The 25,469-nt window shown below is 36.8% G+C and overlaps 3 protein-coding genes across 3 annotated transcripts in view; all 3 read left to right on the forward strand.

Moving 5' to 3' along the window:
• LOC144666224 (uncharacterized) overlaps positions 1-25,469 on the forward strand; it is a 249,082-nt gene that overhangs the window by 223,116 nt on the left and 497 nt on the right. The gene's annotated exons all lie outside the window — the stretch shown is intronic.
• LOC144666228 (uncharacterized) overlaps positions 1-25,469 on the forward strand; it is a 168,437-nt gene that overhangs the window by 142,577 nt on the left and 391 nt on the right. The window contains exons 16-17 of the mRNA XM_078527623.1: positions 23,607-23,729; positions 24,718-24,951. Coding sequence (XP_078383749.1) covers positions 23,607-23,729; positions 24,718-24,951 — 357 coding nt within the window. The remainder of the gene's footprint in view (positions 1-23,606; positions 23,730-24,717; positions 24,952-25,469) is intronic.
• LOC144666258 (uncharacterized) overlaps positions 1-25,469 on the forward strand; it is a 193,538-nt gene that overhangs the window by 67,773 nt on the left and 100,296 nt on the right. The window lies entirely within an intron of this gene.

Below are 25,469 nucleotides of genomic sequence, written 5' to 3' on the forward strand. Positions count from 1 at the left end.
ATCTGAACTACTCGACTCTGTATCACCTACCCAACGAAGACAATAATGACAGGATGGTTGAATTGTCAAAGTTCCTTGACGTCGTCGATCGAAAACATTTGTCTTGGTCTTCCAGTGGGAGAAGTTTTGACGAATTCGTCAAAATTTCTATTCATTATTCATTTTACTGAAGTAACATAACGTAAAGAATATGTGAACTACTGTTAAAAGATCGGTCGGTTGTGATGATAGGCGGTTGGGTCTTTAGGAGAAAACGAAAGTGGTTTGCGGTCTAGGAAGAACAAAATGTGGCGGTTTACGGAATGTACGACCCCCTAAAACAGACGCTCGAGAGTTGTGCTCGTGAATCAACAGAAGAATATTTGAAGCAGTCTTGAAATTCCGCCAAGCATATCCTCCGCCAACCAGGTTTCTCTGCATCTGAAAAAAAGGTGATTTAAATCTCTTTTATCTCATGATCTCTTGAAGACAAAATTCATCTGCCAAGATATAATTATCAAAACACAACATCTGAAACCAGTTCCATCAAGACTAATGTCACTGATGTCTTAGCTGAGAGACGTTTTTTAGCATCAGTAGTTTAGGTTTTAGAATGTCTAGAATGTCGAATGAAACCCTGGATATTCTAGCCACATGTTTCTTGCGCAAATATATATTTTCAATTTAAAATGTTATGTACACTGTGCGTATGCGTGCGTTCAGTAAAATTCTAATGACGTAAAGGCATCAAAGAAAGAATATCTAGTAAAATGAAATAAGATAGCGATCACTCGTTTCTCGGATATTCCCAAACTAGAACTGACACGTATGATCCAAGGACAGTTATAAACAAGGTCGCCTGCATTTGGAAAATCAATATAAACTTGACAAAATTCACCCTAACTAAAGTATACTCACATTGTATACTCGTGATCAGCTTTGTTTATGTTTGTTTATGTTTTCACTGTTTCGACATACTGTATATTTAACTGAATCTGAATGGATAGAGATATAAAAACAAAAAATTAAATAGCAACCAACAAGTCTTAGAAGCAAGGGTTTCTTTACACCTGACAACCAAGCTGTTTTTTTTTTTTCTCATATTAGTCCAACCTCTTGATCTCAGTCCTTTCTTGGCTTTGATACATCTGGATTTAACATAGTAAGATTCATCGGCTAAGCGAAAACATTATCAAACCGCTTTATTTCTAACAATGAACAGCTGCATCGGCATAGAAAGTTCCATGAAGACGAATGTCACTGATATCGAGAAGTATATTGAGAAGTATATTGTACTGAGAACGGCTCTTGATCTGTAGTTTCTGTTTAAAAATTATCACTCATGTTGCACGAAAACGAAGACTGTGTCCTGCGCAAACTGTTTCTTCAAGCTTAGAAGCATTTAGTACATAGCGTTCTTTCAGTAAAATTCTAACGAGGAAAACGTATCAGCAAAGGTAATATGAAATAAAAAGTAGTCACGCGTTTGGATCGGGTGTCTCCCAGACCGCAACATCATCCAAAGGTAGTCACAAAAAAGAACTGTTATTTATTTACAAATTAACGCTTAGTGACTCCAGACTTATTGCCCTACAGTGCGAAAACCAACTTATGGCGTGTTCAACACTTAGAAAAAATAAAATCACCATCCCTAAATCACACTTTGTGTCTGATGGCAGCTGTTTCATCTGCGCCGTCTTCATCTTCACCTGTTTCGACATTGTCGTGTTTTCCATAATTTAAATGGCCCCAGCATCTTTCGTTTGTGAATAAAATGAAAAAAAATTAAATCACTGTTAGAATTCCACCTAGTTTACCCTCCTCTATCATTAGCTTAATCATTTCTTTACATCTCTCGATAGGTGATCCAGTTGAGCTTTACATCTGACTAGCTTTAATAAAGCCCTCTTCTTTAGTTTGTTATAACAGGACCACAGCGAGCTTCATCCATCAAGAAACAAATAATAAAAAACGCTTTATTTCTAGAACGATGATCTGTATCCACAAAGAAATGTCCGTGAAATCCTGATGTCATCGATATCTATAACCGACACTGAGAACAGCTTATTAGGATCAGTGGAGGTTTAAAAATATTCAAAACGACACATGAAACCCATTATCGGCCTCTCATTTTACTCTCTTCAGACTAAAAGCGTTTCCTACATTGCGTGCGTTTAGTTAATTGTACACGAAAACTTATCAACAGAAAAAGGCTGCATGTTAACAGCATGAAATAAAAAAAAAGAGATCGAAAGGTTTATTGAAAGGCCCTTTGTAAACATTTTTTTTAAAGAGAACAATTAACATGTGCTCATGACTAAGATAAAAATAGTTTTGAGGCTTAAACAATTGACATGTTAATGAAGGAAACCTTTCAAAAACAATTCAAAGCGTGATTAAGATGGTTGTTAACCATCCAATTATTGATAACTGTCTTTTATATAGCGCTAATGGCGCTAGGAACCTCTTAAAACAAATCAGCTTATACAATAACATGCTCATAACTACTCAACACGGATAAGAATAGTTTTGACGCTAAAACAATTTACATGTAAATGTTGGAAACCTTTTAAAAATAACGCCTTCCAAAAGGGTTGTTTAGAAAGTTATTAACAATTGAAAAACTGATAATTATGACCAATTACTGAAAAATAAATAGTAATATTAACAGATCAACAATGAATTTTATCTTTTTTTAGGACGTTAGTATCGTTTACAATGTTTAACACAAGGTACCGGTAAAATAAATTGAGATAGCTTTCAGTGTTTAAAAACATCTCCTTCATAAGACTGTGCCGTTTAAAGGAAGATCGATAAAAAGGACACCAGCGACATGAATTTATTAAAACAAAGCGTTCGTAGTCAAAACAATCCCAAACAGCTAATTTTTAACATATTAATCATACACTGAGGGTTCCAGCCCTTACATCGCTGATTATTTTCAGTTATTCAAAACAAATGTATGGTTTTCCTATGTTAGTTATAAAGATATTATAAATGATGCCGGCGATGCAAATATCATAAACCTAGTAAAAATAAAACACAGCAATGATATTCAAAGTCTACCGATCTATTCAACACAATGTAATGTTGAAAGCATAAATTAGCCAATTTAAACTACTTCGAGATAGGCAAATTCGCCCTCGCTCTCTAAACCAAACTTTGTGTGCTTTTGGTGGCAGCTGTTTCAAACAAGTGATCGATTTACAATCAGCTGTTTCGAGATATATTTTATGACATGAACAGATGCAGATTGAAAGTTCTACCGCCAAAAAGGAACGAAATAAAGAAAGTTATTTTCACAGTCAAGTTACATATCCCCAGTCCGCTAATAAGCTCGTGCGCTTCGCTTCTTTGCATCTGACAACAGGTGATTCAAATGTGTCTAGATCTGACTACTCCAGTCTCTTGATCACGTATTAACTGATGCTTTTTAGCAAAACGAAGACCTGTCTTCACATAGAAATTTCCACAAGACTTTACTTCTAACTGATATTCCGGATCAGTATTACTGAATCCGAGAACAGTTTTGTAGAATCTTCGTTTTGGTTTAAACCCAGAATAAGTTGCGCGCTTCCGTTTAATATATATAAGGCATATGACAAAAATTCACCATTAAAAGGCTGGCAACAGGTTCTTTAATCCACGCATCCGTACGGATTTTTCACAGCAATTCCGCCATCTTGATGGGCTTTATCGGATAATCAATATCCAGATCTTCGTCCTTTATTACTTCTCTTACTGTATAAAGACTGATAGGCAAGGCCATTCACCTTTCAATATGCAATCCTCTAAAACTTCCTTTTGGTGTTTAGCTGTCCTGGCTTTATGCCCACTCAAGCTATTTTGGAATTCTCCTTCTTTCACTCTAACAGTAATAAACGATTTTTCAAGCGGTTTATTTCCTTATTATTATCGCTGTGATTTAAGTTCTTTCACAGCGACTTAGCTCATCGGCACATGTTTAATATCGTGTTTGATGACCGTTTCCCGGCTGTCACGAGGAAAACATGCAAACTTGGAGAAACCGAATGACGAATCTAATCTAAAAGCCTTGATTCTGGACAAATTCGTTTTCACTATTTTTCCGCTCGCGATTTCTTGACTTGTTTCGAGTATAAGCAGCGACGATGTTTACGCCAAGAGCTTTTAAAAAACGTTTCATCATTTTTTTCAATATAATCAATTCTTGCGCATTTACGTCGTTTCCTTGCCCGCAGTCGAATTGTTCATTTTAAAATTCCTCCCATTCACTTGGATAAAAGATTTTTTATCAATTTCTTTCATAACTGCGGAAAGTGAACGAGAAATTCACTAGCGGCGAGCGATCACGAAAACCTCGGAAAGACAATTCCCAGTCTCTGAACGATTTTGTAACAATGTCTCAAGAACTTTCTTTCCAAATATAATGTATGATTTTATGGAAAATCAAAGTATATACATCAATAAAATGTTAAGTCTGCTACTGAAGCAAATATTTTCTTGTACACCATCCTAAAGTTGTTCTTTGAATTCCGTAGCAAGTTCAAGTTAACAGAAGTAATATCGTTTGACAACAGGTATTTCATAGGAACAGGCTCGAGATGCTACCTTTCAGTTCAAAATATAAGAAGCATTGAATATTTCAAAAAGAAACTTGGTCAAAGTGTATTCGCGAATAAAAAGCAAAAATATTTTAACCAGACCGTGAATTCCGTCTAATCGAAATGTTTACATCTAGACCTACCCAACAGCATTCATCCGCCAAGTGAATATTTGTCAAAACGCTTTATTTCTAAACTGAACATCTGTGATAATGTAACGCACTGGTTTCTAAAATATATTATACTGAGAACTGCTGTTTGACCAGGGTTTGTTAACGTTGTTAAAAGAATTCCGCCAAGTCTGATACCGTCCCCTAACCTGAGCACAAGCATGTGTTTGGCAAAAGGTGACACAAATAATGGGTTTAATATCTGACTAGGTGTCTTTTGATTCCCTTTAAAGCCTTTGTTACATCTGAACTAAAGGAAGTTCTTCGGCTCCCTAGTGCACGATCAACTATCAGAATGTTTAATTCTAAAAACGATGTATCAGCATAAAGAGGCCTGTGAAGACTTACGCCATTGACACCTTAAATTAGTGGTAAACTGAAAACAGCTTATTAGAATAACAGTTGCTTTGCAAAATTTTTAGGGTAAAACTTCAAAATGTCACAGTTAGATGTCAAATATTTGGTCAAGGCGCCCATTTTTAGTAAAATTCTAATAACTAAAACATATCAATAGAGAAAGGCTGCATGCTAAAAACATGAAATGGAAAAGAAATCGAAAGGCTCATTTCGATCAAAAGCAGTTTCTATGACTATTATTTTCGGTTAACTAATTACGTGTGCTCAAAACTACTCAAGATAAAAATAGTCTCCACGCAAAAGTAATTTTCATGTTAATGTCGGAAACCTTTCAGAAACAATTAAAAGAGTTGTTAAGGAGGTTGTTAACGATCCACTTTTTGATAACTGTCTGATAATTACTAATAAAATACTTTTCCAAGACACTCGTGGCGCCAAAAACCATTCATAAATATACTTATCAACTTAAGCAATTACGTGTTAATAGCTACACAAGATGAAAATAGTTTCCACGCTAAAATCATTTACGTGTAAATTAGGACGAAAACTTGTTTAATACAACGCATTTAAAACAAGTCGTTAAGAAAGCTATTAACGAACCAAAATTTATTCAGGCTTAAAAATTAATGATAACTTTTTCTTTTTTCATTAATAATAACATTGCTAAAAGAAAAAGAGCAACATGCAGTTTTAAATGAACCAAAAAAATATTCTTAATACTAGTGATGATTGCAATAAAGCCGAGAGAATGGAAAAACTTCTCAAAGATCTGTTTTAAGATGAACTAAAAATATGCACTATGCCTGGGGGACGTTGGAAAATTAAAGCACGCCAGACAGTTAATGGTTTGGTAGTCAATGTAACCACATTAACGAATAGGAATGCTTTTAACGTGCACGTATTGCAAAAGACGGCCACCTCACGCAAACGCATAAATTAAACGAGACCTACAGGTATAAATGTAAGCGGTCTTACAGAGTTAGTCAGTACTTGAAGAAAGTATTTCCCATCGCGCTGATCTGTCACAAGTTCCAAGTTTCAAGGAAAAGGTAGGAATACGGTATCAAATGATCAAATTGCTTCGGTGTTTAAAGTTATATACAGAAACCTTTGAATGAAGCCCGACTAAAATGAGCCTGGGATAGGTTTAAGAGTGAAGTCATGAGAATTTTAACAATTTGCTTTTCTTTCGTAAGTCAAACCAAAACGTTCAATCTAAAGCAGAGCTCTACAACTTTTATTGATTTCCCACCGAAGTATGCAAAGATCGACACTGAATAATTCGCCAATTTAATCCATTTATATCGTTTTTTAATGTTATTTGTCAAGTGTATGCGATTTCATTTATTATCGACTTCGCACAAGCACCACAGGGCTCCAGGCTCACGTTATCACTTTTCAGTCAAAGTGGCGGCGTCAAAATTATAAAAATTTGTATGAAACTTTATAGATAAAATTTACATCGAAAGAAAATATAATAAGCAGCCGGATGTATGTTGTCTATGTAAGGGTTATTTTTAGGCAACGAGGGAATATGCGATTTATTCACCGAGTCCACTTTGTTCTGTTGATCAAAGTTACAAGTCGGAGACCCCCAACTGACAACACCTTCCAGGGAGAATAGCCCAAATGTCGGATCCCTGCAGACAAAAGCACAGGGCGCCCATACAGGCGACGTGACTGTTTGTATGTTCGAAATATAAAGAAATGTATGGGGATTTTGCAAGGGTCTTGTTATCGTAAACGTATTTAAAGTAATGTCTATGTTAAAGGTCAAAATAAACGTAAACTTACCCCAGCTGATGTCTTTTGTCGTTATTAAGCCTCAGAATGCCGAACTTGGGCGATTTGAAGGGTTTTGCGTTGAATGTTACTTCACGTTATATTATATCTCTTCAATTTCTCTCAGGTACTTGAAAATGCATTTTAAATTAGAGCGACAAATTTTCAGTGCTTAAAATACTGTTGTACGAATAAAAAGGAAACGAAAAAATTGTACAATAACGAAACCCTGCTCCAGAAAACGTTCGATCAAACTTCTCGCTTATGTCTCATGTTTAAGTACCGGAAAATTAGAATTAATAGGAAAAAAGGTTTCTTTGATTTGAAATGTGGATGTTAAAAACAATCTTAAGTTTCCAGTGCAATGAAGTTTTAAAATTATTTCAAACTAGGCAGTTTGATCCGAGGAAGCACATCACGCAACTTCTAAGAGGAACGATTGCGTGACGAAAAGGAACATTGTCAGAATATAATTGATTGAATTTGACAGGATAAATAGACCAATTTCGATATTTTAAAATTCAACCTAAAACAATAGTCATCACTAGCAACGAGGCTCTGGGTATAAACCCCACAAACGCTATAGCTTAGTACCCGGAGCCTCATCCTGAGGTCTATTGTTTTAGGCTGAATTTTAATATATCGAAATTGGGCTATTGGAATTTGTCCCAAGCTACATTTCGTGCAACTTACTCCGAATATTTTTGGCGTGAATCTTTGCCATTCTTATCACAATCCTAATTAACTTTTTGCCGTATACTTGGCAAATCTTCGGCGTGAGCTTCGCTTGGAATGCACCTTGGAATTTGTCTTTTATAAGAAGACATTTTATAAACTGAAAACATTGTACTTTATCATAATAAGTGTTAAAGGCTGGTTATTATATGGGCTCAAGTGATCACCACGATTTTTTCTATCGCATCGATCGTTTGCAAATACTGAGACGATCGCAGACCATCGAAGCGATTGGAAGCAATCACGGTGGTTCTCATATGATCGTCCCGATCGCCTGGTATACACTGTATGCAAAGTGCCCAATCAAAGCCTAGGTCCGAAACAATTATTTTGGAGCCAAACTCAACATAATGAAACGAGTTACAAAAACCTTGTGCGTGCGTTGGAATAAAATTCAATATTTATGAAAGTTAAAATGTAGGGTTCATCAAACAATATAATAATTCATGATTTTTTCTTTGTTCCGCATATGAATATTCGATTTTATTCCGATCGACGCACGTGTGATTGTTAAAAACTGCGATATCGCTTATGATAGGGAGGCCAAACCGAAACGTAGTTCTGGGTAATGTTGATTCGCCATGGGACAGTTTGGATCGCTTTGATCGTCTCCCTCTGATAAAAGAGTCCTCATATAATCGTTCGCAATCGACGTGGCCTGCGACCGATCGCCTGGATAGAACACGAGCGATCGAAGCGATCGTGATCGCCTCAATCGTCGCCGACGTTAGCAAACGTCTCTGCAATGTTCTCATATGATCGCCCCGATCGCAAGCAAACTTTTTGAAGTGACAGAGGCGATAGAAACAATCGGGGCCATCCTTAAGCAAACTGAAGCCAACCTAGGCTCTTTCATGTGACATTCATAAAGCATAAACAAACTGAACTACAAATGCATGAGCAATTCAACACGCATCAATTATTGATTTCCTCGTCAAAACGAACATATGTAGCCTGCGAATAACAAAATATCGGAAATTCAAAGAAGCGATTAAGCAATTTTGATCTTCATTCTTCCCACTGTATTTGAATGAAATGCTGACAGTTTGTAATTTGTACAACATGAAAACATGCACGTTTACCTTTCACAACTGTGAATCGACTTGCTCGATATCAAGTCGTTTATTAAACGACGTTCGGTGGCTGACTAAAACGCAATGTCCCTGGATGGTAACCCTGAAATATTTTCAAAGACATTTTCAGCATTATGTTAACTTTACTGTTACTTTATGTTAACTGTATACACGTTTTAGCAATTTCTTTCCTGAAAACTGATTGACGAGTAGGCAACGCGGGTAGAAATTACAGTGGAATCCAACGGCAAATATCTTTTACAAAAATTGAATTTTGGACAACTTATAAATGGTAAAGTTAAGATACTAGGCAAAAGTTTTAATTCGCCGAGTTTGAAGGATGTATTTGGGCTAGCAAGCGTTCAGTTACGTTTTTAATTCCCCATACATTTGTCTAATTTTTTTTCCGCAAATTGACGCGGCTCGCCCATAGACTACATTCTATTGCCTCAAAAGACACGTATTTATTGTCGAAGCAATGAACGCCCTATGTTGTTCGAAGTAAAGGCATGATGCATGTGTCCACTCGTGATAATAATCAACCAACGTCACCCAGATATGATCCTGCGATATGATCAGTTTACAGACCAGTTCAAAAGGAAATTTAAGCACCGTTACCATCGTTGTAACGCTGTTGGCTGCCTACAGCTCACTCCTGTAGTCAATAATTACAATCCGCTGCTCTTGCACTATAGTTTCCTGTGCAAAGCAACTTCCTGTTTTTTCCAATCCGTACTTCTGCTTGGTCTCACGTCTTTGTTCGCTATAGTTATTGTGGTTTTGAGTCTATTGTTAGCCACCGATAATTATAGCCCCAAGCAACCGGTCCCTTATCACGGAACAGTCACTGCGTTAAATGGCGTCCGGCAGCTTTCAATATATCGGCGTACGAATTTGTAAGTTATTTTTCTACAGAGAAATCATTTGCTCCACCCCTATGTCTGTTTTTATAAAGAGAACAACATTTTATTTAATGGTTGGGCGATAATGTTGTTATATGGCTTTTGTGAAGACAAGTGCAAAGTACACAGTTGGGCGCGTTCTTGCGATATTGGACCATGATTGCCTCTTAAACAACAATTAACAAGTGTCGCGTATGATTTATATTGAAAAGGAGATCACAGATTTACATAAACACATCTCAATAAAATTGTTTCTGTCTAATAAACGAAAATTTGTTTTTCGTAAAATTTAAATCACACGTTTTGTTTTGTTTTTGCTAGTGATCATACATTGTTAACTAACCTGTTATACCAAACTGAAACGTAAACATTAATCAGTTGATTTCTTAAAAAGGGAAGTAGTACTAAAGTAGTTTAGTTAATAACAACAATATGGAATAGTTATTCCATTCGCGAATATTTGATACGAATTGCTTATAACCAGCTCAACACTTCGCACGTCGGTTGTCGGTTGTAATACCGAAGAACAGCGAGCGGGGAAAAAATCCAGCAGAAATGCAATTCCTCGCTCAGTCTTTTCTAAAGTGACCTAGAATGTGGAATATACAGCGAACGATTCAGGCTCATTGGAGTAAACGAAACATTGTGGAACTGTACTAGTTTAATGAAGATCAAACAAAGATTTACTCATCTACGGCACTGTCGTTAATCAAGAACAGAGAATTGATTAGAATGAAACTAAACTGTGCTCACAAACAAATAAGTACGTGTAAAAAGATTTGGTGACACAATGAAATTGTCAATAGCTAAACGAACAAAAGCCTCGGAAAACAAGTTTCACATTACTGCAGTCACAAATAGTTGACTACCTCGCCTGCGATATTTATTTTGCTGGCTTCAAAGCCTGACCTTGGTGCAATTCACAAGCCTTGTCAAGATAAAACTTGGTGAATATGCCAACCTTATCTCTGGGCGAAACGATTACAAGTTCTGAAGGAGAATGCATTCATCTTACTAAAAAATAAGCGCGGATCAATGTTCAAATCACAATTTGGTTTCTGATCACAGTCACCCAGTTCACCCGTATTTGAAGTAGAGAGAAGAAAAGGAAATGAAAAAGTTACCGTTTGTTGCATCTATTAAGTCTGGCTCTGTCGGCTTCGTATAAGATAAATTTTCCATAAGATGTTTAAACAATCCAATTTCACCCGGTTTACAAAATAATGCAGAAGACTTGAAATTGAAGTTTAAGTCCCATGCAAAACTTTTAAATGACTTTGCGGTATTAAAATGTTAAGTTTGACCAAATTTATGGCAGCAAAATTAAAATAATATATATATATATCGTCAGTTCACTTTGGTGATTGCTCGTGCGAAACGTTATCTGTCACCAATTGAAACTTCAACATGCTTTTCTTTGGGCGCGTTCACGCTTATTTAATGCAACAGACGGTAAGACAAATTCAATTCCTCGCCTTCTCTTTACTTCAAATCGGGCGACTGTGATCAGGAACCAAGTTTTGATTTGAAAATTGGCCTGTGCCTATGTTTTTCATAAGACAGATGCATTATTGAAATTGACTAACGGATTCAAATTTCAAATAATTAACGTACTCTGGGGGGAGAGGGTACGCTTCACTTGGCACGACTGTAAGTCTCATCTAAAGCATCGCCGGTGAACAAAACTTTATCTGATATCAAAAACATTTTATTGTTTTTTTCAAATGTAGAAAATTTTCCCTTTCCTTGAGAAACGCTACTAAGCATGCGCTGTTTCTAGCCAATATTCTAGCGCTAGCAAGCTCTGCTGGTAATAGAGAAACGCTAGCTACTAGGCATGGGCTTTTTCAAGGCCCTTTAGTGAAGTGTCGGTTTTGCGGGTACATTCCTGTTCATCTGGCGGTTATCTGTCAAGAAATTTGGCGGTTTCGGTCTTTAGAAGAAAACGAAACCTTTTTCCGGTCTAGGAAGAACAAAATATGGCGGTTTGCGTGATGTAATATCCCCTATAATAGACCTTCTTTATTTCTGGCGCACGCAAACTCTGCTCAGTAATGACACGTACCTTAATAGCTCATTTGTCAATTGTCAACTGTCAGCAACTTATGCTCATTCCTCGTTGCTGCTAATTTCCGTTTCCTAATATTATGCTTTCTCACTAAAATATTTCATACAGTCACGTTTTATTCTTTTTAATTTTTATCCACTGTGAACTAAATTTTACCAGATGAGAGATAATTTTAAGATTTTCTTTAATTCAGAGAACCCTCTCATTCCTGGAGTAACGTCACTAGGCATGCGTTCATTTTAGGAAACATTCTGGCGCTAGCAAGCTCTGCTCGTAATAGAGAAACGCCACTAGGCATGCGCTGTTCCTAGGCACTTTATTTCTGGCGCGAGCAAGCTCTGCCCAGTGCTCGCACGTACCTTAATAGCTCATTTGTCAATTGTCAAATGTCAGCAACTTATGCTTATTCCTTGTTGCTGTTTATTTCCATTTCCTGTCATTCTGTTTCCTTTATAAAATATTTGATACCGTCAAGTTTTTTTATGTTTTATTTTATTTATTTTTAGTTTCTATTCATCGTGAATTAAAATTTATCTGATGAAAAACAATTTTTCGATTTTCTTAAATTCAGAAAACTCTCCCATCACTGGAGTAACGCCGCTAGGCATGCGCTCTTTCTAGCAAATAAATATTATTCTGGCGCTAGCTAGCAAGCTCTGCTCGTAATAGAGAAACGCCACTAGGCATGCGCAGTTTCAAGGCACTATAGTGGAGTGTCGGTTTGCGGGTACATTAATGTTTATCTGGCGGTTAACGGTCAAGAAATTAGGCGGTTTTGGTATTTAGAAGAAAACGAAAGCAGGCGATCGAAGCGATCGCGATGGCCTCAATCGTCGCAGACGTTAGCCATCGTCTCTGTAATGGTCTCATGTGATCGCCCCGATCGCAAGCAAACTTTTTGAAGCGAGAGTCCAGAAGAGAGTCCAGAAGAGAGCCATGTTTATTATTATTATTTTGTCCTTCCCTCGACTTCAAGGAGGCATTATGGCTGCTCGGCCTCACTTCATTGAGAGAACGACGCCAACATCCTTGCCGGTAGTATGTCTGTAAAATTCAGGATGTAAATAGCCCGCTTCATTTTCTTTTGCCTCGACGTGAGGAGATTGTAGATAACTACGATTTAAGATCCGGCACAAGTCGTAGCACCATCAAATCTTGCAGAACGAAGTGTTCTCAGGACTTCGTCACTTCTCGCTATTAATCTAGAACTAGCTTGTTTATAATTCAGTTATTACTGCAATGAGTTTGCATTAAACATTATATTATTATTAAACGACGTTCGGTGGCTGCGAGTAAATCTCAATGTCCCTGGATGGTAACCCTGAAACATTTTCCATGACATTTCAGCATCATTTAACTTCGGATACACGTTTGAGCAATTTTTTAAGCACAGAATGTCTCTCCTATCTCAAGATCTGCCATGGAACACCCGAGCCCCTGAAAACTGAAGCTTGCTTGACCATTATTAATATATCCCCATATTACCCCGACCGTTCTATAAGATTTTACATTCCACGCTTAACAAAATTAAGGAATTTGTTCTGCGTGGAAGCAAGTGAGATGGTCTAACTCGATCAGGTCCCATTCAGATCAAATTTATTTCAGAACTGTCATTATATATTTACTGACCTAACAGCTTGCTATAAATCATTCGAATATTCAGTTGTTTCATGAAATTATTTAACAATAGGCCTTATCACGGTTTTCGACGCCATGTTAACGGTAGGCAACGCGGGTAGAAATAACAGTGTTTGAATGGGAATCCAACGGCAAATATCTTTTACAAAAATTGAATTTTGGACAACTTATGAATTGTGAAGTTAAGATACTAGGCAAAAGTTTTCTTCGCCGAGTATGAAAGATGTAGCTAGGCTAGAAAGCGTTCAGTTACGTTTTTAATTTCTCATACATTTGTCTATATTTTTTTATACAAATTGACGCGGCTCGCCCATAGACTACATTCCGTTGCCTCAAAAGACATGTATTTATTGTCGAAGCAATGAACGCCCTACGTTGTTCGAAGTGAAGGCATGATGCATGTGTCCGCTCGTGATAATAATCACCCAACGTCACCCAGGATATTAACAGCTGCGATTTGATAATTTTATTTGATCAGTTTACAGACCAGTTCAAAACAAAATTTAAGCACCGTTACCATCGTTGTAACGCTGTTGGCTGCCTACAGCTCACTCCTGTAGTCTATAATTACAATCCGCTGCTCTTGCACTATAGTTTCCTGTGCAAAGCAACTTCCTGTTTTTCCAATCCGTACTTCTGCTTTGTCCCACTTCTTTGTTCGCTACAGTAATTATTGTGGTTTTGAGTCTATTGTTAATAGCCACCAATAATTATAGCCCCAAGCAACCGGTCCCTTATTGCGGAACAGTCACTGCGTTAAATGGCGTCACATCTTTCATCGGCGTACGAATTTGTAAGTTATTTTTCTACAGAGAAATCAGTTGCTTCATCCCGATGCCTGTTTTTATAAAGAGATCGAACAACGTTTTATTTCATGGTTGGGCGATAGTATTGTTACATCGCTTTTGTTGAAGACAAGTGCAAAGTACACAGTTGGGCGCGTTCTTGCGATACTGGAACATGTTTGCCTCTTAACAAATGCATATGATAGCATATGATTGATATTGTATAGGAGATCACAGATTTACATAAACACATCTCAATAAGATTGTTTCTGTCTAATAAACGAAAATTTGTTTTTCGTAAAATTTGAATCAAACGTTTTGTTTTGTTTTTGCTAGTGACCATACATTCCTAACTAACCTGTTATACCAAACTGAAACGTAAACATTAATCAGTTGATTTCTTAAAAAAGGAAGTAGTACTGAAGTAGGTTAGTGAATAATGATAATATGGAATTAATAGTTGTTCCATTCGCGAATGTTTGATACGAATTGCTTATAACCAGCTCAACACTGCGCACGTCGGTTGTTTAGCGCCTCGTTCCAACTTGCGCTCAAAGTAATACCGAAGAACAGCGAGCGGGGAAAAAATCCAGCAGAAATGCAATTCCTCGCTCAGTCTTTTCTAAAGTGACCTAGAATCTGGAATATACAGCGAACGATTCAGGCTCATTGGAGTAAACGAAACATTGTGGAACTGTACTAGTTTAATGAAGATCAAACAAAGGTTTACTCATCTACGGCACTGTCTTAAATCAAGAACAGAGAATTGATTAGAATGAAACTAAACTGTGCTCACAAACAAACGAGTATGTGAAGAAAGATTTGGTGACACAATGAAATTGTCAATAGCTAAACGAACATAAGCCTCGAAAAAAGTTTCACATTACAGTCGTCACCAATATTTGACTACCTCGCCTCCGATATTTATTTTGCTGGCTTCAAAGCCTGGCCTTGCTGCAATTGACAAGCCTGGTCAAGATAATTAAGCTTGGTGAATATGCTAAGCTTATCTCTGTGCGAAACGATAACACGTTCTGAAGGAGAATGCATTCATATTACTAAAAAAATAAGCGCGGATCAATGTTCAAATCACAATATTTGGTTTCTGATCACAGTTGCCCGATTTAAAAAGAAGACAAGGAATTGAATGTGTTACCGTTTGTTGCATCTAGTAAGCCTGGCTCTGTCGGCTTCGTATAATATAAATTTTCCTTAAGATGTTTGAACCATCCAGCTTAGTCCGGTTTACAAAGTAATGTAGAACACTTGAAATTGAAGTTTAAGTCCCATGCAAAACCTTAAAGTGACTTTGCTGTATTAAAATGTCAAGTTTGACCAAATTTATGGCATGCGCAGCAAAATTAAAAAAATATATCGTCAGTTCACTTTGGTGATTGTTCGTGCGAAACGTTATCTGTCACCAATTGAAACTTCAACATGCTTTTTTGGGGGCGCGTTCAAGCTTATTTAATGCAACAGACGGTAAGACAAATTAAATTTCTCGCCTTCTCTTTACTTGAAATCGGGCGACAGTGATCAGGAACCAAGTTTTGATTCGAAAATTGGCCTGTGCCTATGTTTTTAATAAGACAGATGCAATATTGAAATTGACTAACGGATTTAAATTTCAAATAATTAATGTGCTCTGGGGGGAAGGGGGTACGCTTCACTTGGCACGACTGTAAGTCTCATCTAAAGCATCGTGAACCAAACTTTATCTGATATCAAATATTTTTTATTATTTTTTTCAAATGTAGAAAATTTTCCCTTTCCTTGAAGAACGCCACTAGGCATGCGCTGTTTCAAGGCACTTTAGTGGAGTGTCGGTTTGCAGGTACATTCCTGTTTTTCTGGCGGTTAACGGTAAAAGAATTAGGCGGTTTCGATATTTAGGAGAAAACGAAAGCTTTGTGCGGTCTAGGATCGAAGAACAAAATAGGGCAATTGCGTGATTTAAGATCCCCTATAATTAATAGACCTCTTTACTTCTGGCGCGAGCAAGCTCTGCTCAGTGGTCGCATGTACCTTAATAGCTCATTTGTCAAAAGCAACTTATGCTTATTTCACGTTGCTGCTAATTTCTATTTCCTGTTATTTTGTTTTCCCAGTAAAATATTTCATACAGTCACGTTTTATTCTTTGTAATTTTTATTCACCGTGAACTTAAATTTTATCAGATAAGATATAATTTTTAGATTTTCTTAAATACAGAAAACTCCCAGTATGCGTTGTTTCTATGCAACATTCAGGCGCTGGCAAGCTCGGCTCGTATTAGCCAGTAGGCATGCGCTGTTTCTAGGCACTTTATTTTTGGCGCGAGCAAGCTATGCTCAGTGGTCGCACGTACCTTAATAGCTCATTTGTCAATTGTCAACTGTCAGCAACTTATGCTTATTCCTCGTTGCTGCTAATTTCCATTTCCTGTTATTCTTTTTTCTCAGTAAAATACTTCATACCGTCACGTTTTTTTATTTTTTATTTTTTATTTTTTTATTCATCATGAACTAAAATTTATCTGATGGGAAATAATTTTTAGATTTTCTTAAATTCAGAAAACTCTCCCATTCCTGGAGTAACGCTACTAGGCATGCGCTATTTCTAGACAATACTCTAGCGCTGGAAAGCCCTGCTTAATAATCGGATTTACGTCAATGGCTCATTTATCAACTGTCACCTGTCATCTGTCATTTATAATTTTCTAATTAGGACCCCTTAAAAGAGGGAACGTCTAAGATCGTATCCCATTCTCTACAGAGAACCAACTAGTAACGCTGGTCTAACTTGTAGGAGAGATTCATCAAAGAAGAAAGTGAACACGAAAACTGCAGTGCGGTAAGTTACGTCTTTTATCATGTTTATAAGATATAACGACTGTCTGATGTAGCACCTCTCAAAGTATAAGCCAATGCCAAACATGAGGGAGGGAACGAAAAAAATTTCTCTTTATCGACGCCTTTGTCACAACTAAGCCTTACATAAGTTTATAATATACCAAGAAAACGAGTCTTTAGGAATAAAGGCTGGCAAAGGCAAGCTACTCATGCATGTTTCTAGGCAATATACTTGCGCTAGCAAGTTGTAATTGCTCAGTGATCGGGTTTATCTTTATAGCTCGTTTGTGAAATATCATATTTCAGCAACTTGGGCCTCCCCCACCACAAAGCTTTCGTCGTATTTTGTTTAAAAGAAAAAACGAATAGCTTAGAGAACGGAAATGACCGTTATTCCATAAACTCTTTCTGAATTGGTTAAGGCTTCGTTAATGTTTAGCTCATAAGGAATACTTTATAGTTTTAAGTCCCACTATTTTTATATGAAATATCAATACAGAAAATTATCCCTTTTTTTAGAGAACCACCACTAGACATGCGCTGCTTCTATGCAATGTTATGGCGCTAGCAAGCACTGCTCAGTAATAGAGAAACGCCACTAGGCATGCGCTGTTTCTAGGCCCTTTTTTTTCTGGCGCTAGCAAGCTCTGCTCAGTGACCGCAGGTATCTTATCAAGAATATCCTTCCCCTCGACAAAATCAAACCATCATCTAACCAACCCGCCTTCCTCCATGGAACAGCCAATATCCACAAGTTCAACAACCCGTGTGAAATCAACTAAGAAAACCTAAAGTTGCGTCCAATTGTCAGCACTTACGGCACTTATTACTACGAGACAGCCAAACTTACATTGGCAAAAACAAATCGTAATTTCGCAGAGCGAAGAGCAGAGCACGAGAATAAGACAAATAACTCGGAGCCAGCCCGCCACTTGGCAAAAAATTCAGATCACATTTACACATTTTTTTTTTTTTTTTTTTTTTTAATAAACTTTATTGTTACATATGCAACAGAAAAATACAAAGGAAAAGAAATAAATAAATCAGTAAATAACAGAAATAGGCACTGGTAGCAAACAAACTAAAGTACAACATACAGTTGATAATGTTCACGAGAGAGAGAACATTTACACATGGAAAATAATGGAAGGACTCTTGATTGCTTCCGAGAAACCAACATTGAACAAACAGGTGCACTGTTTTATCGCTAAACTGATCCCTTCGGGAATTACATAACAACACAAAACCAAGTTAAATGTAAATGTTCATTTTAATGCCACTGATGATGATCTAGCGTCGAAAACGCTTTGGTTTTATAACTTTAATAACTTTTACCTTTTAAGCCTTTTTAAATAATATATTCTTTTATTGTAAACTCTAACAAAGCAAACAGCGTGCAGCGCCAAGCTTAGCAGACAGCGTGATACATTGTATGTATATTGTTGGCAAGATCGGTACTGAATAATCGTCAATTAATTTTAAGCCATTTAAATGGATAGATAGGTTTATTAAAACGATTAAATGGCAGCCAGCAGGCTGAATTGCTTAATTATTTACAATATGTTATTCAAAAAGATAAAAAATTATGATAAGATCTATTTACAATTTTATTGATACTACTATATTGACTATATTGATACTACTATTAAAGATAAAAAAAAGAACGGGGAATCTACAATAAAAAGAAATATAACATCATCTACTAGTTTTCGTTTGCTCGACGGCACATTGCTGGTATGAATGATTGGTTAAAACGAATGGTATAAAAACGAGGCAAATCAAAACCTCTCTCATGCCTGATGTTGTAGTGGCCATCGTGTTTCGGGGGAAGCAGGCAAGTAAGTTTGCGCTAATCCGATGAAATAATATTAAACAACTTGACACATTGTTCATTGCGCATATCACGTAAAGTGCAGAGACCATGACAGTCTCAACAGTGTTTGTACGATTTGTCAGGTGCAATTATAGAGAGCGCTCTCTTTTGTACACGTTCGAGGTCGTCACTTAGATAGTCGGGCAGACTATGGTGGAAAATTGGCGAGCAATATTCAAGAACGCGTCTTATTACTGTACATTTAATCGTTTTAAATGTTTTTAAGTGTTTTTTATTAAGTGTATGGGATGTCTTTTATTGTCGACTTCGAAAAGTGAAATCGGAGTTCGCTTAGCAAACTCATTTGCATAATATGTAAACAGATCGCACAAGCACCATAGGGCCCCCAGGCTCACGTTATCACTTTTCGGTCAAAATGGCGGCATCAAAATTATAAAGATTTGTATGAAACTTTATAGATAAAATTTATATCGAAAGAAAATATAATAAACAGCCGAATGTATGTTGTGTATGTGATGTTTCTTGACCGTTCCAAACCATTTTAACCGGATCGAACCGATATTACTGAAAATGCATTGTTTCTCTACAGAAATGGCTACTCTCTTGAAGATTGTTATTTTGACTTGTCTGTTGTCGCCTATGGTTTTAATGGAAGAAATGAATACCTTTATGCTTGAGGAAAGAGTAGGGCTTAGACAAAGAACAAGCAGATTGGAACAACGAATGGAAGAACAGGAGGGAAGGACAGGAATGCTGGAAGAAACGATAAGAATGCAGGAAGAAATGATAAGAGCACTGGAAGAATGCAAACGTAAATATACGAAAAGTCATACATGTATACTCCTAGGGGCACGTAAGGGCGACGGTGGAACTCCCTCTCTCGAATTTGCTTTTTAACAATACTTTGCTGCTTAGCAACTAAAACTTAACCCTCGGAAGTATAAGCGAATTCACTGAAAAAAATCTGCCAGTGAAATTCTATCAGTTTGTATTCATGCATTTCGCAACGTTAGGAAACTAGAATAACTGTGAACAAGAGCATTACGGTTCTGATTTCCCGCAATCACAGTTTTTACAATAAAGTCTGGTTTTCACAAGCGACGCAAGCACAAGCGCAAGGATAACAGATTTTATTTCACCGTGAAAACGGCTTCGACTCAAGCAGAACCACAACCGCATTGCATTTTATTGCTTGTGCTTGTGCTTGCAGCAACCACAAGCATTGCTTGCGGCAACCACAAGCATTAGGATCAAAATTTGTCCTCTTTGCGTGATTGCGCTTGTGCTTGCTTCGCTAGTGAAAACCAGGCTTAACTGAGCAATTCTCGCGCGAAGATTGCCATTTTTGCCAAAACGATTATAGACGAATGAAACTCGTTGCTAATGCAATAAGCGAAAGTTTTTCAAACTTTTCAACACTGATTTAGCGCTGCATTCTTGATGAGGCGAGAATTATACCATAAAAATAGTCTTCAATGAGGAAATCATCTAAAACGTATCGGTTAAAACTTAAGGAACCATTTCAACCTGAGAGCGAAAAGATGAGGATGTTTAATGAGAATTCAGCCCTGAAAATCGGCGGTGAGCGGGAATGTGTGCTACCAATGAAATTAAGAAGCTGATTATTTAAGCGGATTATTTCATGAACACATTTTACTTGATTAAAGGTTTGTTGAACAATTCGAATTTTCCCTTCTATTTCTTGCCGTATTCTTACCAAAATTTAATTAACGAGCCTATGATTCTCCAAATTACAGCGACGAAATTTGGATTCTGCGGCGTTGAGCCAATCGCATCTTCCTCGTGCATTTCTTTCCTTCGTTTTCAAAAACGAATTGACATCAGTTCTTAATGCGTTTGTCCTGTTATTGATGATAAATGTCGTCAAAACATTGTCAAACTTTGTTCAGATCCACGAGTCGGTAGGCAAGTGGATCTACAACAAACTTTCACAATGTTATGACGCAAATTTATCATCAATAACAGGATAGACGCAGGATAAACTGATGTCAATTTCTTAAATTCGTTAAAGAGAAGCAAGGAAATGAATTAGGGAATATATTGATATATTGTAAGACTGTTTGGGCTAAGAACTGTCGCCAACTTTCCTAATTTAAACAAATTCTAGTACTATTTATAGCCCATCCGAAGTCATTTCATATCATTTTAATATTATATTTCAGCCTGCTCGAAAATACAAGAACTTAATGAAACGGTCAGTGAGTTGCAGGAAACGATCAACCCAGCTGGTAAGTTGTTACAACCTGTTCTGATAACTTTTAATATTTATTGGAGATGGCAAACCGTGTAAGAAGTAGAAGTATAGAAGAAGTATAGAAGTATTCTTTGAGTGCATTTCTTTGAGAAAATTCAATCTGGAGTATTGTTTCCAAAAAGTCTCGTTTTCCCCTAAAATCCAAGATTCAAACTTGGATAATGAATCTGAAAAATCTACTGTTCGAGCGGATTCATTAGATCAAATCTAATTTCGCATTTTCAGGATTCGTGATCCATACACTTTCATGGAAAATGATTCGAAAAAGTGCATAGACCTAGCGGTCTTCGCTGGGAAATACATGTACGCTATTTGTTAACACTGCCAATACGGCAAGTTTTCAAGCGTCTATTTCAGTTAACATACAGAAATGGTTAATTATAGAAGGCACGGTTGCCTGATCAGTGTGAAGTAACATTTTAAACTGGATGCAGGCTTTCTATAACAGTCATTGTGTTCCTACGGAAGCCGTATCCTTCTGAAATTGTGACAAATGTAATTTGCAATAATAATCTTTTCGCAAAATTCTTCACTTTTTTATTTTATAAACCTACTAACTACGATGTTTTTGACGAATTTCCGAAGATTGCCGACCATTTTCCGAAGATTTGCAAAATGTTGTCCGAAGGTCATACGAATGTTTCCGAACATTTTCTGAACATTTCCGAAGATCGCCGAAGATTGACAAGGAAGATCCGAAGAAGTTTCGACTTAATATCGTTTTACTTTCGCTCATCCAGCATCGAAACAGGGCAAACTTGTCAGAAAATGTTTCGAAATCGATATCTTCACATGTGAAAATAACATGTTATTTTCACGTGTGAAGATATGATTTTTTCGCGCAAAAGATTTCCTGGTATTTCATTTCCTTATTGGGAAAACTGTGCCCGAGGTCTTGGATACCGCCCGAGGCCGCAGGCCGAGGGCGGTTCCAAGACCGAGGGTACAGTTTTTCCCAATACGGACCGACCAAGGCTGGTGAATAACGTTTTTATTTTTTTTTTCTACTTTATTTGTTTTTAAAAGAAACCTAGGAAGATTTTTTCACAAAATCTGTGTTTGTATACGCGCGTCATTTCAATGTTGTGTCGATCAACAGATTAGCAAGAGTGTAAAATGCTGCCTGTTTGTTATTTAATTCAGAATAAAATAGCATCGTTCGCTTAAATGAAGCCAACTAACAGAAAGGTTTAGTATATTAAATTGACACTGAAGAGATTCAATAAAAGAAATTGAAGTAGTAAATATGGCATAAATGTAAAATCGAGGCAAAGCATTTATATCATTGACAAATCTGAACACTTTTAAATTGATTTCGGCTTCCCGATGAATGTTTTGAAAGCTGATTGTGTTCGTAGGATAGTAATTCTCGGACTAAAAAATATTATCTCACTGAAGGACAGTTTTGGTACATCTATACATACTTGTGTTTAACGAATTAATAAATTCTGCGTTGATACCCAGCAGAATTTCGTTGTGATGAACAGTGCAAAAGTGAAACTGAATGAAATGCGTAGTTTGGACGTACGGCACAATATTGCGAGAATTAATGTTACTGTTTTGTAATTAAGAATCTCATTTTCTTGAATGATAGCAACTAACGTTTTGTTTTGGCAAAAAGTGGCCAATAAAAAGGCAGTTTTTACTCAAAATTGAAGTTTAAAACCGTTGCAGCTTACTGTAATGGCGTGAAAATGATTGCGAAATAACAAACAACCACAAACTACGAAACTAGAACTCGATTTTGTCGATGAAGAAGTGAATACTCGCCTTTAGAAGAACTTCGAGGCCTTTAATTCCACTTCTATTTTGTCTTTTCACTTTTACAACGGTTGGTGAGTAGCTATTTCGATTTTGCAGAGCAAATCTTTCATGTGTTCGTTCGTACAACGCTGCAAAATGATTTCGCGCGGAAAATTCACTCGACGATTCATCTCGCAACAGATACCGCCCGCTGTGAGCTGGCCGGATGGGAGAATACCACCCGCTCCCGGAACCAATCAGATCGCAGGATTTGTAGAATACCGCCCGCTCACGAACAAAACGACTAAACCGTTAATATTCGACGATCTTCATTTTTACTCGAGTATTTTGCAATGTGGTAGCTGACTTATTTTCAACTTTCGTTTATGCACATTTTTATACTAATTTTCAATCGATGTTAGTTTGATTCTGATTTGCTGGTTCATGACAGTTGATTTGGAATGGCTTCCTGAGCGAGCGTTAAATATTGCAACATTCACCCACAAATGGAATTGGGTTTTCTTTTCATTTGAGTAAGGATTATTGCGATTCAAGGAAAATCCATTTCCTGACTCGTGAATTCCACGTTAAATTTCACTTGAAAAACCAATATCACACTAATCGTGAAGCGATTCGTGCGATATTCGTCAGGTAACGGATTTGCCGGTCTGAATAGGTTTAGTAATTCAGTCGATTTACGATTTATAATTGAGACAAAGTAATAGGAAAGATAGCCGCGTGCCACTGGCACTTCGCCGCAACATTTAACGTGGCTATTTTGCTGCTTACCAATTCGCTTGAGTAAGTAGGGGTTGTTTATAGACAAATATATGTTATTGTTGTTGTTTTAGACATAGACGAATGTACCACCAACTCCCATGGCTGCGATGTTAATGCGATCTGCAAAAATACCGTGGGCTCTTACAACTGTACCTGCAAACCTGGATTTAAAGGAGACGGCAAAAAATGCACTAGTAAGTATATTTTGATCATTTAAGTTATCTTTCAAATGTGAGATGATTGTACAATAAATAGTATTTTAAAGTTAGTTTTTAAAGAAACACAAAATCTTGCGTCAACCAAATTTGTATTGTTAACAGTCATTGCTTGAGAAAGTGTTCCAGTTGTTGGAAATGGTGTCAGGCGGTTTAAATTAATGAAACGTGCTGCAGTAATTAGTTTTGATGAAATATTCCAAAAGTCATTCTAGTTTGCTTTCTGCCTTTTAGTTCAAGGTGGGATAGGGGTCCGGTTACGCGTGTCCACATCCTGGAAAATCCTTTTGGTTTTGAAGTAGTAGGTTTGAATTAGTATGAAAACAAAATACAAAATCACAAAACCTATTGGATATTTAACTGTGTGGTGTTTGCAAATCATATGCGCGGATTCCGCATAAGGTTTGGCAGTGTGTGATTTTGGCTAAACTTAAAAAAAAACACTACCAAAATTGTCAAATTTCAGAAGTTAATATTTTTAATTACCTAATTAGCTAAAATTGATACTTCAATCAGGAGTTACCCCAATGAAGGTATAATGAAAATCATTGAGAGAAATCAACATATCTATATTAGCAGTGCTTAACAGACTGTTTTCTAGGACACCCTAGCAAATTTGCAACTATTTAACACTCATTTTGCCTTTCTTTTTACATTTAACAAACAGTTTCAGTAACTCTTGCTTCGTCTCGATTAGTTGTAACTAGTAGCGGGGCAAGCACCGTCTTATTAAAAATAAAAAATAAAAAATAAATTAATTAAATTTGAAGTTGAAGTTGAGTTTTAATTACGTTCGATAAGAGCGTCCATTATCTGACAAATTCGTTATAAGCAGTACCAACTCTTAAATTACCGTAAAACAGTACTCACACACACACACAAGAAAACGAGAAATATGTTGTTTTAAGGTATCCTATACTGTTCTAAATTTCGATAAACTATAGTTTTGCCTTCTTTCTAATTTCAGATTTCACGATGAACTCAGCTATCCTAGCTGATAACGCATTTTATCAAAGTAGCCTTCAACAATTCCTGACGCCTGCTGTTGGAAGTAACCCTCGGTGGGTGCTGTGCTGGCGCGCCTCCACTCACGGCTGGGCTGCCAGTACCTTCCACAGCAGGTGTGATGGGAAACGTGACACGGTTACCATCATCAAAAAGGGACAGTACGTGTTTGGAGGATACACTGATATACCTTGGGGTAAATAGAATATTCCATGTCTGTATCTCATTTCATACTGGCCGTGTAGTAGAGGCAAAGCTTCTCCCGCAGAAGGCAAAAAGTGGAATTGTATATTGTATAAATGTGAAGAAAGACAAAACATAAAATAACTTTAAAGTAATAGGAATTATAAGAGGTGTTGGTTTAATGGAAAATGAATCACACTTCCGGGCATGTAAAAAAACAAAATGAAATTCTTCGCATGGACGTTCAAAACGTTCACGTATGCAAAAGTTTAGTTCCTGCGCTAATAAAAACTCGTTTATCCTTACTCAAAACAGAATTAATACTGAGTGTTTTACATCGTATCGTAAAGCTTAAGCGCGTCTACTCTTTTAAGTCAATTTTTTCGAGTGAATGAAATGTGTTAAACAATTATGGCACCGGTCGGGTCAGCAACGCATAAATAAAGTCTCTATCAACTTTTTTGTTGCAAATTTTTGGTAGAAATATCACGAGATAATTTTTCTTTATGATATGTGTGTTTAGTAATTCTT

The sequence above is a fragment of the Oculina patagonica genome, chromosome 9 (assembly GCF_052425735.1).
Source record: "Oculina patagonica isolate OP01 chromosome 9, crgOcupat, whole genome shotgun sequence".
NCBI lineage: Eukaryota > Metazoa > Cnidaria > Anthozoa > Scleractinia > Oculinidae > Oculina > Oculina patagonica.